This window comes from Gracilinanus agilis, chromosome 1, assembly GCF_016433145.1.
Source record: "Gracilinanus agilis isolate LMUSP501 chromosome 1, AgileGrace, whole genome shotgun sequence".
Classification (NCBI taxonomy): Eukaryota; Metazoa; Chordata; class Mammalia; order Didelphimorphia; family Didelphidae; genus Gracilinanus; species Gracilinanus agilis.
In genome coordinates, this window is record NC_058130.1 from 607461170 (window position 1) to 607478356 (window position 17187).

The window sequence follows — 17187 nt, forward strand, 5'->3', positions numbered from 1 at the left end:
ATCTAGAAAACTAAATCAAATCTTCTAAAATGAAAAATTAATTTTACAAGTAAAAGATGGAGAAAATGTGACTAGACAATTTTGTCTGAAAAGGAGCTGGGGGAAGAACACTAAGCGGGAGAGTCCCTGAGGGACAACTAGCATGGAGAAAGGCCTTGAAATTACTCCATGTAAAAATCAAAAAAACACAAGATGTTTAACCTAAAGGAGAGAGGACTCAATTGGGATAAGATTGTTATCTCAATTATATGAAGGGCTATCAAGTGGAAGAGGGAAGAGATTTGTCCTGTTTGCCCTGGAGGGCAGAACTGGAACAACTGGTGGAAGATTCCAATTTGGCATGATGTGAGGGAGTGCTTTCTTTCTATTAGAGCTGTTTAAAAATGGAGTGGGCTGCCTTGAGTAGCTACTGAAGTTCCTCCTTTCTGGATATCTACAGTCAAAAGCTAGAGGAGCACTTTCTAGTTATTCTCATTCTGTAGGGTGTTGAGCTAGTTAGCCTCTAAAATTGTCTCCTACTCAGATTTTGGGATGCTTAATCTGAAAGTACTATCATCTGCTTTGAAAAGAATCAGCAAGGTCTTTTTTTTTTTCAATCAAATCTCTAGAATAGAGTTAAAACAATTCTTTTTTACTTCTGCTAAGACAATACTGCTTATATTTTTAGTGAACTAAAAACCCATAAGTAATTTTAAATTGTCATTTTAAAAAGAAAATTAATTTCAGCCATAGAATTTGTATATGGAATTTTATCATAGTTTCACATTTTGATTTAGAGGTGAATGCTAATAGCAACATTTTGTTTTTACAGAGCACTGGGTAATTATTTCTAGAATATTTTAAGATGGTAACTTTCATTGTTTAAAAAAAGTATTGTCTTCAATACCTGAAAACACCTTAACTTAAAATTTTGTTCCTAATTTGAGAGTGCTTATTTTATCATTCTTTAATATTTATATTTGCCTTCTAACCTTTGAAATTGCTGTCTTGCCTTTTTAAGGTGTCAATCCTAAGAATGTGTCTTTGTTGACCAGTGGAAAAGAAGGACATCCATATACCTGGAATAATTCACTATTTTCCAAACCATTGGGGCCCATTGGTACAGGACTTGCTTTCAACAGGTCGAATGCAGGTAAAGCAGGAGATCACACTCAAAGATATATTTCCTTAATTTTTTTCTCTAGGATTGTTTTTTGCTTTTTAACAAGATTTTAGCACATCGACTGTATGCAGAGATATTTTGGAATGAAGTCTAAGTACCAGCTTCAGTTTTTAAGACATTTTAAGACTTAAGACTGTAATAATTACCCAACCATTTCGTAACTGCTTAAATGTCAATTTAGTGGCAGCATGTTATAAAGAGGTAGCCTGGCCTCTGGCACTTAGTAGCTGTTTTGACCACAGGGAGATCATTTGGTTATTCAATGCTCCGAGCAACTCCCTAAGACTGTGACAGAGGAGTTGCCAGTATGTATCAGTGAAGGGAATTCCCCTCACTGAAGAAACTTATGTCCAAAGAAATGAAAGAAAGTTTGTAATAATATGATTTTCAGGCATTTTCCATTAATGGTCAAGATGAAGCAAGTCACCTTCAAAGTTATTTCCACTTATACTCTTTGCTTCTTCATTAGTAAACAAGAATATAATTGAAAATACCATCTATTGCGGTCACTCACTGCATAGAGAACTGACATCAAACTTATCCCTAAGAACAATCACTGATTTGCAGAGAATGACTTTGTCTTATTCCCTCATGCATTCATCATTCTTTATTAAATGTCTGCTATAAGTAAGGCACTATGCTGGGTGCTGGGGATACGAAGACAAAAAAAGGACCCCAGAGGAGCTTGTGTTGCTTTGGGGGGGGGGGCACAACACTTGCAGCAATTATTCTGTGTAATTTGAGGTGGGAGAGAGTACTGACACAGGGACCATATGATGGGGGCTCCTAACCTGAATCCATGAACTTAGTGTTTGTAAGAAAATATTTTGATGGCTGCGTTTTAATATAATTGATTTCTTTTGTAATCTTGTGTTTTATGCATTTAAAAATATTCTTAGAAGGTTCCATAGGCTTCACCAGACTGCCAAAGGGGTCCATGAAAGACAAAAGGTTAGAAACCCCTTCTTAGGAGAGGTCACCTGAGTTTGAGACTAAAGGAAGCTAAGGATTCTAGCAGTGGAGTTGAGGTGAGTGCATTCCAGGGATCGAGGACATTTAGGACATCCATAGACACAGATAGAGGAGCTAGAAGCTCAGGTTTTTTTTTTAAAAAGTGAGTACACCAATTTGTCTAGAATATAGGGTATGTGAAATGGAGTAATAGGAAAATAAGTGTGGAAAGGTAGCCTGGAGCCAGATTGTGAAGGACTTTTAATGCCTTCGTAGGAATTCATATTTCATCCTAGAGTCAACAGGGAACCATTGAAGATTCTTGAGCAAGGAGTGACATGGCCATACCTCTGCATGAGGAAAATTATATTGAGAATTGTACAGAAGCTGAATTAGAGAGGGGAAAGGCTAGAGTTAAGAATAGAGATTTAGGAGAGTGTTGTAATAGTCCAGGTGAGAATTAATAAGGGCTTGAACAAGGGTGGTGGCTATGAAAATAAAAAGAAGGGGACAGATAGGGGAGTTATTATGAAGGTAGAATTGGCAAGATTTGACAACTGATTGGATACAGGGATGAGAGAGAAAGAATAGTTAAGGACAACTTTGAAGTTGTAAACCTGTATAATTGGAAGAAAGATGGTGCCCTCGACAGAAATAAGGAAGTTTTATGGAGGGCCAAGTGCAGAAGATGAAAGTAATGAATTCTATTTTAAATATGTTGACTTTTAGATGCCTACTGGGTATCCTTTTGGAGATGTCCAGCTGCCAGTTGGTGATGTGGGCAGTTCTGCAGAAAAGAGAACTGGTTGTTTCTTTGTTTTTCCTAAGAATTTTTCATTCTGTTCATTCTCTCCTTTCATCTGCCTTCTTTATAGAAGAAAGCATAATTAAGCCAATTGAAAAGCTATCATGCAAAGAAATGTTACCTGAAAAAATAGAGGAAGCAAAAGGTAATATTTGGTTATTAGAGGTTGGTGTATTTTATTCACTGTATTTATTTACTTTTCTCTGCTTGCTTTGTACTCAAAACTGGCTTACCGCTACACAGATTTTATTTACATTTCAATCACTAATAAAGCTACGTGGCTTTTTTCATTAACTTTAGATTGCTAACTTTTGTCTGTTGAGCTCTTAAGAATAAGGAGATGTAGCTATATTATTCAGTATGGACACTAAAGAGTTTCTCCATTTCTCATCCCAATAGCAGAATTGATAAAGAAAGGGTGAGGAACAATACAATTTGCAAAATCTTTGAGTGTGCCACAGGACAGATTGGTTCTATTTAGTGTCTTCTTTCCATCCTTCTCTCCTTTCTCTTCCCAGACTCCTTCCCTTCCATAATCTCTTCCCTTACTCTCCCTATAAGCCATTCATAGCCATAATAATTTAGGAAGAGAACAGATGTGCTTCTAAGAGATAGGATCAGAGAGATAGAAGGAAATGTGGCACAGAGGGAGGTAGAGGAAATGATGTTTGCTTTAATTAGGAACTATCTCAGACAATAAATACAATTAGACACAGTAGAAATAATTCTGTGACTGGCAAATCTTTCCACATATTCTACCCTATTTTCACACATTAAATGATGGCTGTTCAAAGAAATCTAGCTGAATCACAAAACTAAAAAATATAAAACAATTGTATTTTACATTTTTGCCAATGCAGATAGTAAGAGTTCTACCTAAGTACACACAACCATATTTTTAAAAGTAAGTTAACCAGATTAGGTAGAAAATGTGCAAGTGCAGGTTTTGTACTTTTACAGTTTGGATAATAATGCTCAATAATTTTGCAACATCTTTGCCTTGTCTGTTGATTTAGTACACTCCCTACTCAAAATCATTCTAAAAAGTTTTTGACTTCTCCATAATCTGACTGTAAAACTTCATACTATGTCAATAGGAAATTTTGGAAGTTATACTACTTATAATCAGCCAGGATATATCCCTTCATTTCACAAAAAAGAAGTTGGCTCAGCTGGCCAAAGGATACACTTAGCACCCCTTGGTTCCACAGCTTCAGGTAAGAAGTGTCCTACTATGTATATTTCAAGCTACAGATTATGTAATTGCTGTTTAGTGAAGGCTAAAGAAAACTCAAAAATTCCTTGTTCATTTCAAGTTTGTTTTCATAGATTTAATCATTACTTTGCTGTTCATTAGCAAAAGCTCCTCGTTTTCTGGGCAACACACAATAGGTTGGTCTGGGTCTCATAAGATCATAGGATTTAGAACTGGAAAGAACTCCCCTTCATTTTACCAATAAAGAAACTGAAACCCAGAGAGGTTAAGGAGGCTTTGTTCAAGATCCTGCAGTAAGTAGCTTTTCTCTGTAGCCCAATTATTTAGTGCACAAAATCCTGTCCTCTGAGGATTTTCATTTTCCAAATTTATCCCGTAGAGGGTCTTCCCTTCCCTCAAAAAAAATGACCACTGCTATGGTATTGCCATAGCAATGCCAACTGGTATTGCCAACTGGCAACGGTGTCCCCTGGCCACCCAGCTTCAGTGCATAATCTTTGTCTCCTATTCAAGATAGACCTCCTATGTCTAAGGTATCATAGATTTAATCCTAAATTCTCTATACTTTATAATATAAAAATCAATTTTATCAATATAAATAAAATTAAGAAAACAGTAAAATATTACTTTTAAAACAAAGCAGGTTTTAGCTTGATAGGAGGAAAATTTTCCCAGTTATAGCAGTGTAGATGTGAAGTGGTCTGCCTAGAAAAATAGTGAGTTCCTCATCCCTAAAATTGGTCAAGAGGAGAAAAGATGATACCTTGTTAGGTGACAGTGTTGTAGAAGGGGGGTTCATGTTTATGAATGGTTTGAACTGGATGGTCTTGGAGAAGTCTGTTCCAATTCTGAAATCCTTTAACTTTTCAAAAAACCACACTAAAACACAATTCATTATTTCTACTGGAGGTCTGATTATTCCTATTTATCCTGTCCCTAATATTATGCATTGACTGATCAGAATTTCTAACCATATTAACTCATCTTCCTATCTTAATTTAAAGCCAAAGAAACCTTCTTTGTATTTGTACTTGACTCTAGGGTCTGATAGAGTTGGGCGTTATAATTCCTGCAGAATACTAATCCTTCTGCTTATGATGTTTAACAGAACTACTGACTGAAACTTTCAAAACATCAAAGGGAAGAACTTAGACAAGTCACCTACCTTCTCTGGGGCTCAGTTTCTTCATCTATTAAATGGATTAGACTAATGAGTAAGGTTCCTCTCATGTCTATAATTATCACCACATGAGATAACTACTTTTGCTTTTTTAAAAAAAGTCCTTTTGGCTTCCTTCTCTAAGTTCCTTTCTTTTCTGCTTTTAGGGGAAAAAAGGAGGGAAAAAAATAGAGCTATACAGAGCCCCTGGGTCTAGTACCTCCTTTAATGGTAACTAGCAATACTGGGCCGCCATTTTACCTTTTGGTTAAAAAACTAAAGAGTCTCCTTCCTTTATCTTTTTAAAATTGGGAGAGTGTGTTTAAATATATTTTCATGCAATGGCAGCTTGTTAAAGCCAATTTGCATTCCATTTTAAAATCACTTATTAGCCTAGAACCAAGTTGGTCTGATAAGACCCACTAGCAACTTTTTATCCCCCATTTTAGAAGTTGAACTGATTATATCACTTAAAATAGAGTCACACATTTCAGTAAAATAAAACTAAACTAAAAAATTGTTTTCATTACAGAAGCCATTACTTAATTCACCAAGATTAATGCGCCACAGGTTTAGAGACTTTAAAAAAAACTACTGGATTCCTTGGCTTAAGTTTTGTATTCTGCATAGAATAGAATTGCTTGATGAAAATTTGAAGTGACTAAGCTCAGTTAATCTTTTTTGTGAAAAGAATTGCTGTAAATGAATAGATAAGTAAATATTTATATAAAGAAAAATGATTTCCACAAGTCTAAAATATTACATTAAATCAGCCCTTCTAAGGAGTCATTTACATCCTAGTCAAATGCAATTCATAGCAGTTTTTGTACTTAATTAACTATATGTTTTAATACCTGGGTACAGAGTTGGGACTAGGCATAGGCAAGGTAGGCAGCTGCCTAGGACAAAGTACATGGTAGGGCACTGAGGGCAGTTTTTAATATTACTGCTTTCAGTACTATTTCTAATGTTAACTTTTCCAAATGCATATATTTTTAATGCCAGAGAAGTCCGGCATTAACCTGCCATATGTATTACTGTGAGGCCTCTTGGACAACATGTTGGGTGGGTGGTATGGAATGCAATTTTCAAACCTTATCTAAAGCCTGTAGATGCCTTTGCTCTGCTCTGTCTCTGTAACCTCCTGTAGAAATAATGGGCTCTTTTTGAAAAGGTGTTTGTTAAGATTCCATTTTTAAACCAATATGAATGTTATAATTCATATATTAATGTTCTGTCAGGTTATCGTGCTTATTCCTTATTATTTACTTTTTCCAAAGTAAATGTTATCTTTTAATTTTTCATCTCTTCATTTACTCTGCCTATCAGATAAATCTACAGCCGCTGGTAGGAGGAAAGGTAAAAAAAGAAGTAAATCTTAATCACTCTCAAGTGATAACCTTAGAAAAACATTATGTGTAAGAGAAGTGTCTTCCAGTGCTCCCACTTTTGTGAATCTCCCACAAGAAAATAAAAGCAGGTCATTACCGTATTTACTCAAATATTTTCCCCCTCTTGTATTCTCTTGCTGTCTCTCTTCTTCCCCCAACCCAATTCTGAAAAGAAAATAAAGAAAAATCCTCCATTGTCCTCCAGGATCACACACATTTACACACTTTTGTCTCTGCCCAGCTTTGGAATGGCAGCCATGGCCGTCAGGAGAAGGTCCTTGGTCTTTAAGAACTTCAATCAATTTTACAGCCTAAAGCAGCTCCTTGTTTCAAATGGAATGTCCTTAAGAGGCAGATACATGTTTAAATTAATGCCTTCCTATCCCCATGCATCCCAAGACTGCTTGCCAGGAGCTGTGGAGTCTGAGGAAAGAGAGCAGACTGAAGCTCTTCATTTCTTTATCTCTTATGCATCAGGGCCTCTCCAAGGTTATTGGCAGATTTGACAAAAAGACACGGTGTTCCTGGCCCTGCCAAGAGGCATTGGAGCAGTCGTCTAGGGGTTTTAGTAGCTGTTCTACTGTTCCCCGCCACCCCTCCCCCCAGATAATACTACTTCTGTATCAAATAAACAATAATAAGGAAAAGAAATCCTAAGTGTAAATGCCACTATTAAATTAGTTTTCAAAAATGATTTCCTCTCTGAACACTTTCTCAGTCTTTCTCAGATACATTAGCAGACACAGATAGCTATGCCACTTTTTCCCTCTAACTCCCCAACACTCAAGACTTTTGGTGTTGTATCCATTCCAACCCCACCATTTATTCGCTAGCCTAATAGAAGCCCTTTCACTACAATAGCCTACGATCTCTCCATGCCAATGAAAGGTACTCTGTAGGTCATTCCCATTTATGCATGTTAATGGGTGCCTTCTGGAGACACTCTCTCACCTCATCTTTGTTATCTAAACTGTCAATGACTTTCAAATTGAAAATAAGAAAGGAGGGATGGCACCGTGTCAGGCAAGAGAGAGAATTTTTCCTGGCAGTCATTGCCTTTCAGTATCATCACTTAGCACACGGCACAGGTCAAGACCTAGGCTAGTTTGGTATAAACTGGCTCTGCACAATTCCTCACTTAACTCTCAGCTAAGCGTGGCTGAAGACCAGGACCCCGATGCTTGCATAATTCCCCCCACACACTCTGGCTTAGTGAAAGTATCAGAGAGAAATGGGGGGAATTATGCGAGTAAATACGGTATAATTGGCCTTACTGGGCAAAAATGCCCTGTTTTTGCCTTTACATTTCATCTTGACATTGGCGCTTTAACTAAGGATGACAGACACTACACAATGTGGAATGATATCTCTATGGCGAAGAAAAGCATCACACCGCATAACTCATGACAGAGTCCTCCCTCTGCTGTGCCAGTTATTTAGTTTTAGGGGGGAAATTATGGAAACTGTAAACTAGCTATAAACTGTTTTAGCTACTGTGTCCTGGGAGACAAGTACGCCTGCCACAGAACCAATGGACTACTGAGCTATAGATTGGCTAGTGATCGTGAATAAAGAAGGTGGAAGCCCAACCCAATAATAAAATGACTTGCCACCATTGGTTTGGGGTCCTTAGGAACATACTGTAATGAGCAAATGCTCAATAGGTTCATCATTCACACTCTTGCCTTTTGGAGAAACTCAGTTGTTCTTGGTACAAAGGAATTCAGTTTTCCACTTTGAAAATGAAATAGAGTTGTCTTACTTTGTAGCTCCAGGAATATTTATTAGAAAGTATTTACAGGATTCATGATACTAATTGGATTTTCTAGATATACACTATTTGGACACCACAGACTTGCCTCATTGACCTCGCAACTTGGGACAATTCACTAAAATTGTGGATATTTAAGAGTTACTAGATTGGGTAAAATCCTAGAATTCCAAATAGATTCAGCCATCCTGTCCCAACAGCTGAAAAGGCAGTGGTATAATCACAGGCTTGAATGAAATGAAAAGGCGGATAATAATTATAGCAACCACTTAGAGAGTGCTTTACGTAGTGACAAGAGCCCTGGATTTGGAGTCAGAAGAGCTGAGTTAACCTCCCAGCTCTATTGCTCATTACCTGTGTAGCCTTAAGCAGTCACTCAGCCTCTCGGGGTCTTCAGTTATGTGTAAAACGAAGAGTTTAGACTAGTTGGATGTCTTCCAGCTCTAAGTCCTATGATCCTATGATACATATGAATCCTGGCCAGAATGCAGTGTGGGAACTAGAATGTGTGATTCTCTGCCTGTTGCAAATTTCAATTATACCGGCTCAACCCTAAAAGTTCTTTTTAAAAAAATAAATGTATTTATTTATTTAGAATATTTTTTCATGGTTACATGATTCATGTTCTCTTCCCTGCCCCCTCCCAGAACTGATGAGCAGTTCCGCTGGGTTTTACATGTATCATTGTTCAAAACCAATTTCCATATTATTAATATTTACAATACAGTGATCATTTAAAGCCAAACCCCCAATCATATACCCATTGAACTCTGTGATCAATCATATGTCTTTCTTCTACATTTCTACTCCCATAGTTCTTTCTCTGGATGTGGATAAAAGTTCTGTTATAGCCCTATGTAGGCAGTGCAGTAGTCTTTGTTTCAGTTTCCAAATCTGTAAAATAGAGGCCATTGAAGGTGGTCAGTAGAAACGACTGAATGAGCCTTAAAAAAAAGGAAATTTTAACATTTTTCCCCCTAAAATGACAGGATTAATGACCTTCTTTTAAATGTTTTTGATCAACTCAATGTAGTTCTCATTTCTAATTTTGGTTTCTTTCAGATTATGCCTGGAACACTAAAACTGGTCGGACCCAGTTTTCAGGCCCTACTTACAATCCTACAGCAAAAAATATAAATATTTTAAATCGTGCACATCCAGTTCATTCAGTGCATGGAAGAACAGACTGGGTGGCCAAATATGGAGGCCATCGGTAGAAGGGTTGTTTCACAATGCCCTCCTTGTTCTAGTACAGTATGTTCAATTACTATACTCTGGGAGATGTCTACAAATGTTTATTACCACTGATTTCTGGAAGAAATATTACAACAGTGGACAATTTAAAGGCAAAAGTCATCTTGTATTTTATTCAACCATCCCTAGACATGAAAAACACATTTCTTAGCATTATTGTCTTCAACAGTGATTTAAGGGTAGAATTTCATGAAGTATTGAATAAACTTTGCCAAAGTATCAAGTATTTTGATCTACAAATGAATAGCTAATAAACACTGAGAAATTTTTTTCTTTTTAAGAACTTTTGAAGCTCGGGCCTTTTTTATACACTAAACATTCTCTCATTGCATTGTTTTGAAGGAATTGGCCTCATTTCTGTATTAATCTGAAAACTTGAGACTGTGGTAGGCTCTCAGAGATGATGCTTTATTTGGGCAAGCCTCCTATTGCATTGACTGATGAAAAGCAGAAAAGATGATAGCTTACCATTTTATGTTTTCTAATTTGTAATACTAGACAATGGTCATTTTAACCTTCCACAAATACATATTTTTTTTTCTAAGGAGGGTATAACTAATACAGAATATATCAGAACTATACTATGAGGATACTAGTAGAGGAAGATTCTATACACTTTGTTGTCTGGTCTTGCCCAACTACAAATGATATATTCTGGTGACTGTCAATTTCAGTGGCCCGAGGACTTCCAAATAAAGGCTCTGACACCACCAAGAAGGTCCCCGAAGCTATGTTAAATTTCTGTTCACTAACCTTGCAAAATGTTATCGCTGTGTTCCTATTGAAAACAAATGAGAGATATGTGGTCTTCTTGTTCCTGAAAGTAAACTGTTGATGCTCTAGATCATTGGCTATGCCTTTTCATTTGCCCTAAAATAAAAAACACATTCACTTGCTCAGGCAACCATGGCACTAAAGACATATTTTTCATAGTTTTATTGCAGAATTTTTATTTAAGATAGACATCTTTAAAGTTTGTACTACTCCATTTAAACCTGCCTCTTTGTTAACTGGAAGACTCTATCTATATTCTTTTAAGAGACAACAATGTTATCAATTGATATTTTTATATATTTTAATACTGTGTAAAAAAATGTAGCTGCTATTGCCATCATCTTGTGGTTCTGTAACTTGTGAGCTCTATCCAATGGCATGTTAGCAAAAATTCAAGCATTTTTGCTACAATAGCTGCGCCTTACATTGTTGAAAAATACTGTATAATTCTGGGGGAGGGAAATCTAAAGAATAATTTGTCTGATTAGTAATGTGCCACAACTTTAAATCTACCATATTGCTCTATGTTTCTTTGTACTCTCTGGTCAATCCATCAGTCTAATAAATTTATGTCATTGAGAATCTCTTAACTCTGAATGGTATCTATTGAAGCAACTACAATTAAATAATAAAATCATAGATTGTTAGAGATGAAAGGGTTCTCGGAGATCATCCAAGAACCATCTCCTAACTTTACAGATATGGAAAGTAGTACTCAGTTGAAAGGAAGTGACTTGCCCAAAGTTACACAACTAATTAGTCAAAGAGTTAGAACTAGGATCCTGGCTTCCTGACTCCCAGTCCAGTGTGCTTTCCACTAGATTAGGTCGTCTAGCATATTTAAAGTAAAAATGTAACCATTATTCCTCAAAGTCTGTCTTTAAAGAAGGGATAACCTTAGGGCAAGTCTTGCCAGATGGCTATTTGCTACATACCTACAAATAATAAATTCCAAGTTAGTAGGAAAGAATATTGATTTTATTTATTCTACTAGTATGGATCCACCTGAGTAGAGGACAGCTTGGTAAATATTTGTTATTTATTCACAAGGTTATCCATGCCTATGACTATTTCATCACTTAAAAGTTAAGCTAAAAATGTGGGATGAAATTTTTACATTGTCTTCATTGACAAAATTTTCAATATTTTTTTATAAGTTACTAGTCCTAGTCAGACAAATGCTGTGTTATGGGATTGTGCTCACATAAAATTTACTTTATAGTAGACAAGAATATACTTAAACTGTCAAGATTATCTTATTTCCTTCCATTTGCCTCCATCCTGCCTGCTCGTCCAGGTTTCAGGCCTACCTCAGCTCAGATTAAAATAGATCACTAGGCCAAAAAGTTCTTCAAATGCCTATCCTGTATAAATCCTGGGGGAAACAAGTTGAAGGAGAATTAACCTTATCACAACACAAAATATATGGCCTGGAAGCCACTGTTTTTGCAGAGAAATCATCTGTGGAATGGAAATGGAGAAAAAATTTACTAAAACTCTTAAGTGAACTTACACAGAGCACATTTTTCCTTATAGAATTCATCTATTTCATTTGTCCTTATCTTGCCAGTAGCCAGTTTCACTTTTATTGTAAAGATGGGAAAACTTTGGGTCACAGAGATATAAAAGCTTTGTCTACAAAGATGAGAGGCACTAAATACCCAGCTCCAAAAATGCTACAAAGTGGTGCAACCTCTATGCAATCCTACGTGAGGCAACTGGAGCTGTTTGAATCTCTTTCTAAATTCAAAGCCTAAACACAGAGGATCGAACCAGATTACTAATAAAGTAAAATGAATTAAGCTGGAATATGTTCATGGCATGCAAGTCCAACTTAAATAACCAGAGGGGAGAATCTCTGAAGGCATGATCGTTCAGATCCAGCCCAAGCTATATTGTTTTTATATATATGTATAAAACATCGAATATAGAATCTATAGATCTGAGTCTCTACCCTGTATTTATTTGGGATGGTATAAAAGTATGGGGCTCGTAATGACAGGGCTAGTAACAAAGATCCCATTTGTGATAGTTTTCGTGGTCTTTCAGCATATATTCAAATGAGAAATTTCTCTTAAGCCTTGAGAAAACGCCTCTGCTTGTTTCTTGGCTCACAAGGTAGCTCAGAGCCCTAATACAGTGTACCTACAAAAATAATCTGGAAGAAAGAATTAAATATTCAGCAGGTCAATGAAGAAACCAAGCTCAACAGCAGACCTGAGGTACCAGAATAACATGATTTCACAAAACATGTCAGTGACAGGGCTAGAAATCAAAACCAGATTTCCTATCTTCAACACAGAGGACCACATTGCTTGTGGTTCCAAAACAAAGTGTCTAGTTTTTTGGGTTTTTTTTTTTAATCTTAAGTAACCATATAAGTAGTTTAACTTTTTTTCTAAGATTTTAAATATGACAGAAATAAAGGTGGTCATTTGTCCACTGAGGGGGTATCTGTCATCTTTGCTTCAAATGTTTCTGTGTCAGTTCCTTAAACTTTCTGGTCATTGGCCTGGCAGATGGACAGACTTCAAATTTTGTAATTAACTATTAGCCACGCAGTGAATATTTCCAGGGGTTGATCAGCGTCTAAAAATGAATAATACCCCAAATCCTCACCATAACGTGGTCTGTCAGATATGGCACAGAATTGGTGCTAATGTGGGTCTGTCTTAGTTATCATTTGAAGAGTTTGGCTTTTACATTTTCCAAGTTTCAGCCACTTATAATACAGATTTGTAACACAGATCTCTAAACCCATGTTATTTCAAGTCTCCCCATATGCAGTATAGTTTTGTTTTTAACCTTCCGTCTTAGAATCACTACTGTGTATTGGCTCCAAGGCAGAAGAATGGTAAGGGCTAGGCAGTGGGGGTTAAGGGACTTGCCCAGGGTCACACAGCTGAGAAGTGTCTGAGGCCAAATTTGAACCCAGGACCTCCCATCTCTAGACCTGACTCTCAATCCACTGAACCACCCAGCTGCCCCCACAGTATAGTTTTCAAGGTCTTTCAGCACACATTCCAAATGAATTTCTTTTCTTTCTAAGCCTTAAGAAAGCTCCCCTGACCACTTCCAGGCTCACAAGGTAGCTCAGAGCACATTATTAGAGTGTACCTACAAATAATCTGGAAGGAAGAACTCTCACTCAGCAGGTCAGTGAAGAAACCAAGCTCAACAGGAGATCTGAGGTACCACAACAACATGATTTCACAAAACATTTTAATTGATGCTCTAAGACAGCATGTTAAATTGGAGATAACCAAACATGATGGAAATACAGATGCTTCATTATCTTCCTTTCATAATGTGTTTCTTTGTGATATAGCAGGCAGCTCCTGCAATGAGTATAAAATATTTCAGTTGTCACAAGACACCAAAACCCAACCTCTTACACCTCTGGAGATGACTTGAAGATTGGACCAAACTGCTACAATGGAAACCCATTAGGAGATGGGATTGCTGCCTACAAAAAGATTTAATAATTGATGGATTGCAAAGTTCAGTGCTTCTTTGGTTTAAAAAAATAAATCTCCAAAAGTATCAGGTTATGTACAAATGCTCATGTCCTTTGCGCCTTTCCCATGATACCCTCAAGTGCAGGAGTTTTCAAATAACTCCTGATCCCATATCCATCTTGGCTCAGATTTATAGTTATGCTTGCCGGGGCTTATCCAGCATCTTCAGTCCAAGTCTTCCAACCATTAGGAGACTATTCAAAAGAAACACAAAACCAAAAAATAAAGAATTAAGGGAGAAAAAAACACTGAACAGACATACCTTGTCTATTTCGTGGGACATGATAAATTCTTCCTGATTGTAGTGGCTGGCTGCGTTCTAAACACATCCTTAAAACAGCATTTGTAATAGCAGATAGTGTGAGAGTCCCAAAGTTGTGTTTTACACCAGGAGTCTAAGTAGTAAAATGTGAGCCTGAAACTACTACCTCCATCTCCTCTCAGAAATACACAGCCTAGTCTCAGGCCTTCTTGTGACTCACAGAGAAAATTTCTGCACAACAAAAACATCTTCTTGCCTATTAATTTCAAGCAAAGCTTAACCTGGAACATTTAAGTTTATTGGAATTTGGGGAATTGGGAATTGGAGTTTATTCGAATTTCACATTCAGGGAAATTATTAAATCACATATCAGGAAAAGCACCTTTGAATGGATGACTGAGTAAGCTTTGGTGTCAGAATACAAACACAGTAAAAAGAACCTAGTTGTAAAGTTGGAAATGGATTCTAGCTTAAGGGGGAAAAGGTATTTCTAAAACTATAGATCACTAAAACTAGAGTGGGAAGAAACTACAAGGTGGGTTGATGAAATACTTTATTTCCATTTCCAATTTTCAAAAATTTTGTTAACTTCTGAGCACAGCACATTAGCCTCCTAATATTTTGTGCACTGTTAATATTTCAACAGGGAGTTATTTTACTTTCAATATATGATTTTAAAAGGTCTGCTGTGGTTTTCAGGTTGATTTTTTTAGGTTGATTTTTCATTACAGATAAACGGTATAATAAAGTCCCTTCAAAATAGACTACAATGGGTCTATACATGGAAATCATTGAAAAAAAATGCAATTCCTTTAACCAAATTTGTTTTAGAGTAAATTTTCCACAAAACAAAGTAAACTTGTCCAAGTATCAGTAATGGTCCCTTAGTGCTCAGAGTAATGACACCTGACTTATATTGCCTAAATCACACATTTTACTCTCTCTGTCCTAGGTCATCATGAAAATACTTTCTCCCTAGGTTTGTCTTGGGGGCATCTGCTTGTACAGAGAACCCATTTATTTAAGAGGAGGTCTGGTTGAACCCGGTGTTAACAGAGCTAGTTTTGGGGTGAGTCTTCAATGAAAACCAAGCCAGTCTGTTGGTGCTTTAAGCTCATTAGAATCTGCAGAAGGGCAACAAATAACTGCCCCTGGCAATGACAGGAAGTGGGAAAGGGATGCTCAGCATCCCCGATGCAAGACATTTCAATGAAGCCTGCTCTGTTGTCTGGGGTGTCCCGTGAGGTAGCATGTAACCTTCATCTTCTGAATCAGGCTTTTTCCTCCATTCCAGAAAAAAAGCACGTTTATAAGTACAGTATCTCCAAACTTGCTTCAGAGGGCTTTGTCACTGCACACAGGTTATGAACTTGACATAAAGAGTTCATGACATCTTTCTCAGCTATACTGAAATAAGTGAATTGATCAACTTAAAAATTATCTCAAGTAACAAATATGTAACTTCCACGGATAATCTCTACTTAAGCTAAACAAAAGCAAAGTATTTTTAACTATACCTGGCACCGGCAATTAAGCCTGCTGGCATGAATTTTCCAGAGTTGTAGAATCTCATTCCCATGATGCCAGCCAGAGTCCCTGATGCAGCTAATGGAAAATGTAAAAAGAATAGTAAAAAAAAAATGAGCCATTATACGTTTGGGTAGCAGCCAGGTGATAAAGCAGATAGAGCACTAGGCGTAGAGTCAGGAAGACTCATCTTCCCATGTTCAAGTCTGGTCTCAGATAATTCCTAGCTATGTGATCTAGACAAGATACTTAATCCTGTTTTCTCAGTTACCTCATCTGTAAAATGGGCTGGAGAAGGAAATGGCAAGCCACTGCAATATCTTTGCCAAGAAAACCCCCAATGGGGTCACCAAGAATTGGACACAACTAAAAATGACTGAATGACAATAATTTATGTTTGGGGAATGAATGAAACAATGAGGTTGAAACCTTATCTATCCTTTACAGCCCGGCTCATCCTTCTCTGATCAGGGCAGCTGTGAGTGCCTTCTCCCTCCACTAAATTCCCAGAGAACTTATCTGTCCCCCCCACATGGCACTCAATGACATATTCCCTTTATCATGCTTATTTGCTTTTCCCTCCCCTCCAAGGTCAGGGCTGAAGCCAAAAGGGCTGAATATAACCTTCGCTGTCTTCAGTGACTTTACACCCTAATTTCAGTTTAAAAAAAAATCATGAATATGGAAACATATCTAACAGTAAATTGTGCTCATCATCACAGGAAACTACCAATAGGGAAACTTTTTTTGCATGGCTGTAGAACAGCAAATCAGTAGCAACTAACAGTCTTCAAGTAGCCTAAAGAGGTTAAGTGACTCGCCCTGGGTCATACAGAGACAGGACCTGAACTTGTGTTTCCCTGACTTTAAGGTCAGTTCTCTGTCTGCTACAACCTGGTGCTTCTCAAACAATAGGAAAAATGTCTATAAATATAATTAACTCAGTACATTCCACTCAATCAGATCCCTTAAGATCCCACTGCCTATTTCCCAGCTAGTATATAGCGAATACTTACCTAAGGAAACCCATATGTTCTTGGGATCCTGAGATATCTGATAAGCTCCCAGGCCTGCCAGACCACCAAAGAGAAGACCAGCAGCCAGGGATGGGACGCTTCCTGGAAGAAATAAGATCCATATTATCTATTTCACATAGGCCACGAGCAGCCTGCCCCTGCCAAAATTACATTTATTACAGTGAGGTATATCAAAAAGAATTGTGGTCTAAACCATTTATTGAGGAAGGAGGGGAAGAAAAAAGGGGGAGGGAGAAAAGTAAAATGACTGGAACTTGGCAGAAGGATGGGATCAAGGGACAGGAAGAGAGAAACAGAGGCAGGGAAGGAAGGAAGGAAGGAAGGAAGGAAGGAAGGAAGGAAGGAAGGAAGAAAGAATTA

At 37.3% G+C, this 17187-nt stretch overlaps 2 protein-coding genes across 4 annotated transcripts in view; one reads left to right on the forward strand and one right to left on the reverse strand.

Annotated features, from left to right (window-relative positions):
* Positions 1-9744, forward strand: part of MAK (male germ cell associated kinase) — a 52028-nt gene extending 42284 nt beyond the window's left edge. The window contains exons 11-14 of one of the 3 annotated variants that reach the window (XM_044658148.1): positions 1001-1132; positions 2989-3063; positions 4016-4135; positions 9518-9744. In XM_044658148.1, coding sequence (XP_044514083.1) covers positions 1001-1132; positions 2989-3063; positions 4016-4135; positions 9518-9672 — 482 coding nt within the window. In that variant the 3' untranslated portion in view covers positions 9673-9744. The remainder of the gene's footprint in view (positions 1-1000; positions 1133-2988; positions 3064-4015; positions 4136-9517) is intronic. The other 2 variants (XM_044658149.1, XM_044658150.1) reach the window with 2 other exon arrangements.
* Positions 9745-13688: 3944 nt separating this feature from the next.
* Positions 13689-17187, reverse strand: part of TMEM14C (transmembrane protein 14C) — a 7392-nt gene continuing 3893 nt past the window's right edge. Inside the window, exons 3-5 of the mRNA XM_044658151.1 lie at positions 16807-16908; positions 15781-15868; positions 13689-14195 (exon numbers count right to left, since the gene is read on the reverse strand). Of these exons, the coding sequence (XP_044514086.1) occupies positions 14138-14195; positions 15781-15868; positions 16807-16908 (248 nt within the window). The 3' untranslated portion in view covers positions 13689-14137. The remainder of the gene's footprint in view (positions 14196-15780; positions 15869-16806; positions 16909-17187) is intronic.